The sequence below is a fragment of the Vitis riparia genome, chromosome 18, assembly GCF_004353265.1.
Source record: "Vitis riparia cultivar Riparia Gloire de Montpellier isolate 1030 chromosome 18, EGFV_Vit.rip_1.0, whole genome shotgun sequence".
Lineage (NCBI taxonomy): Eukaryota > Viridiplantae > Streptophyta > Magnoliopsida > Vitales > Vitaceae > Vitis > Vitis riparia.
The window spans coordinates 29182367-29186170 of NC_048448.1; the positions used below are offsets into that span (position 1 = coordinate 29182367).

The 3804-nt window shown below is 28.8% G+C and overlaps 1 protein-coding gene across 1 annotated transcript; it reads right to left on the reverse strand.

The window, feature by feature from the left end:
- Nucleotides 1-2546: 2546 nt before the first annotated feature.
- On the reverse strand, nt 2547-3074 carry LOC117905658 (disease resistance protein RUN1-like). The gene has a single exon (XM_034818542.1). It carries the CDS (start codon nt 3072-3074, stop codon nt 2547-2549), a length of 528 nt encoding a protein of 175 aa, XP_034674433.1.
- Nucleotides 3075-3804: the final 730 nt, after the last annotated feature.

Sequence of the window (3804 nt, forward strand, 5' to 3'; positions counted from 1 at the left end):
CTGTATGATAGTAACAACATAGGCAAAATGGAATCAATCTAGGTTGAACTTGGTTTCTTATTTTGGTGCCAAGGTGGAGATTGTTGTGATGTGGCACAAAAATATACATGCCTAGCTAGTGAGATAGTTTTGGTGTGTGTGTGGCAACTCTTTCTGAATAATATTCCTTTTTTAGTTTCCAATTGAAAGGTTGTAATAAAAGGTTTTTTTTAATTCAATGTGATGCAAGTGCATAAAACATGTTTTCATAGCTAGGTTTTCTAGTGCTTTGTTTTAAGCCAAAAATAGGAGTTGTAAAGAGGACTATGTGCTGAAAGGGGGTTGTGCTATAATTTTTCTCTCTGTTTTTCTCTTGTGGATTGGTTCTTTTATTGCTCCCATTGGTGTAGCCTTGAACAAGCTAAACCACATAAATCCTATGTTGATGCTCTTTATCCTTTGTTCTGCTTTCTTATTAGATCAATGATTGTTTGTTTTTTGAAAAGCATCATTTTCATGTTGTTTTTTAACATTATTATTATTATTATTATTATTATTTGTCATTTCGATATTTTCATGGTTGTGTCCCAACCAAAATAAATACCCTTCTCTTTTTCTACCATGATGTCTCTTAATTAGAAACCTTACACTTAAAATGTCTCTCTCTTAACAATACATACATATATATTGTTATTTGTCATCTCGATATTTTTGTCATTGTGTCCCACCCAAAATAAATACGCTTATCTTTTTCTACCATGATGTCTCTTAATTAGAAACCTTACACTTAAAATGTCTCTCTCTTCACCAAGAAATTCATGTAAAACATGCAAGCTTTTAATCAATATATATATATATACCCACCCAAAATAAATACCCTTCTCTTTTTCTGTCATGAGGTCTCCTAATTAGAAACCTTACACTTAACATGTCTCTCTCTTCACCAGGAAACTCAAACAGAATAAACAATCTTTTAATCAATTGTAGTTCTCTTTCTATTTCAATTTTATTGATTCAGGGCAATTTCATTGTAAGATGTCACTTAAACAAATTTCTATTTTTATTATTTTTAAAAATAAAAAATGGAATGATTTTTCAATTACATTTATAATTCATGTAGGAAAAAAACTTTGTTTTATGATTTTTCCATAATTTTTTTGGTCGAGTTTATACAATTTTTTAGTATTTATAAATGAGACACGGTTTGATAAAAGAAGAATAAAATACAAATAAATTGTTGGTATTAATTTCCTATTTTAAAAAAATTGGAAATTAAAAGCTTTTTATCCCTTTTTTTATTATTATTATTACTATTATTATTATTATTATTATTATTATTATTTTATTAAATTTTTCATACGGAACTTGAAAAGCAAAGAGTAAAAGTATGTTATCAAACATGATTTTTAAATTATTCTAAATTTTAAAAGAAAAGTGCAACTAAACATTTCATTCAAGGTAGAACAAATGGTTTTGAGAGGCAAAAATGGCAATGTTGCAATCTACTATAAGTCATTTCATATAAGTTACCCACTTCAAGCTATCTTTGAATTGCTCACTTCCCATATAAGTTATTTCATAGTTTATGGGAATTAGATGACAAGAAAATATGATATACATGTTTTCTTGTTTTGGCTTTGTATGCATAGTCTATACTTTGGACATCTTTTAAGCGCGTTAAATACAATTGTTTTTACTTGTGAAAAAAATATAAGATACATGTTGATCAGCTTATAGGATTTTTGGTTGGTTATATATATCACACTCTTTAACACCCTCCTCATATGAAGAAATGTACAGACCATTTTCAAATACGGCTTACTTTCCAAGTTTAAACTTACACACAAATACTAGTCTTCTCAGTTATTTTTAATAAATAAAAATTTCTCTTAAAAGCGAGGGAAGTAAGGAGAAGGCAGTGTTCTCGAATTCAAAAAATTTTAATAATATTTGTACTTTGCCCTAGTTAAGTCCATTATGAGATACAAACCTCCTAATATGAAACAAAAACATCCACAAATTTTAGTAAATGACAATGGAGTGAGACATGGTGTGTGTAATCGTGGGGAGACAAACAGGGCTAGAGATCAATGATCATCCCTATCAGATGGTGATTTTTTTAAAGTCAAGTTTGGATGGGTAATTGGAGCTAAGGGTAGGAACAATTTTTTTTTTTTTTTTTTTTTTTTTGGATTCAAATATTTTGCATTTGAGAATACCTCAATGACACCTTCGATTGACTAAAGTATGCCAACAAAGCATGTTATGCACAATAATGTATGTCTAAAAACTAGAAGCTACAATGTACCGTCATGAAAGAATCTACAATGGACTATAGACTGTAGTTAAACAATAAACCTTCATGAATTGGAATTAAAATTTCCTACGATATCTATAATTATGAATATATGTATTATGATCATGTTAAATGGATATAGTCAGGTTTTAAACCCTAAGATTTCAATTTAAGCTCAATCTGAAATCAGCTTCGTGATTAAGAATAAATTAAGGCAGCAAGAGTGAGTGGGTGAATTTTCCATAAAGAATAAGATGAAGGGAAGTTAAAATTACCGGTCTTGATCAAGATGATAATATCCTTTTAATTTGCTTGCTTCCGTCAAGGCGGTCCTCCAATTGTCTATCTTTTCCTTCTCCTGCTTTGCGTCGTGATCGTGAAATGCTTCTCCATAACTACGCTTTTGTTTCCGCACATCAGATGGATTCACATGATAGAAAACTGGAACAACTACTTTTCTCGTTGCTTGTGTGCACTCCATGATTTTGACAAGTTCATCCAAATTATAGCGGGATTGAGCATAGCTTTTGGAGAACATTACAATGAAAACCTTCGATTTCTCAATAGCCATCAAGGATTCCGATGAAATAGCTTCTTTGCTTTCAGGTTTTCCAATAGCTTCTCTAAAGGGATGAAGCCCTTTTTTAACCAAAGCTGCATATAGATGATCAGCAAAACTTTTGCCGATGTCTTCCCGGCTGAAACTCAAGAAGACATCATACTCATCTTTAGAGATGGAAGTAGGAGACATAGAAGAAGAAGAAGAAGAAGACGCTGTTTTACTGATCTGGGAAGCCATGGTTAGAGAGCACACACACGACTGGGAGAGACAAGTAACCAGAAACCTTCACATATACACGCTCTTGCGAGCCTTGAAAAGAAGATGGATTTATTGATAAAGGGGGATTGATAAGGCACTTCCTTTTTGTGGTTCAGTATAATTGTCTTTGTATCAACTTTTCCATTATGCCTAATTTTCTTGGTTTTTATTTTTATTTTTTTATAGTAATTTTAGGAAACATTTGCTCTTTCTAACATTTAAAAAACAACTCTTTTAATAAAAATTTTTAAGACTATGTTTGATCAAAGGAATAAGATAAGATATAATATATATATTTAAGGATATTATATCTCAATGGAATAATGAAATATGATATTCTTACATATACATATCCTATGAACGTGATATTGTAAGGTAGTATATTGAATAAGATATATTATGTTATATTTAATTTGGGAAATAAATAAAAAATAATATGAAATTTATACTACTTTCATTGTTTAAAATAAAAATTATATTATATTCCAACATTTTCTATTTAAAAAATTGAAATTTCTCTTATATTTAACAATATTCATGATTAAAAATTTAAACTTTATATATGAATTTTTTATATTATATTATTCACTATATAAAATAATTTATATATTATATATTAATATTAGTTTATAATTTTTTTTAGTTTTTATTTTTTAATCATAAATTTAATTTATAATAAAAAATTATTTTGCAAAATGAGCATATAAAA

Excerpts from the sequence above, each read along its gene's own strand:
- LOC117905658 (XM_034818542.1), bottom strand. The coding sequence starts at position 3,074 with ATGGCTTCCCAGATCAGTAAAACAGCGTCTTCTTCTTCTTCTTCTTCT.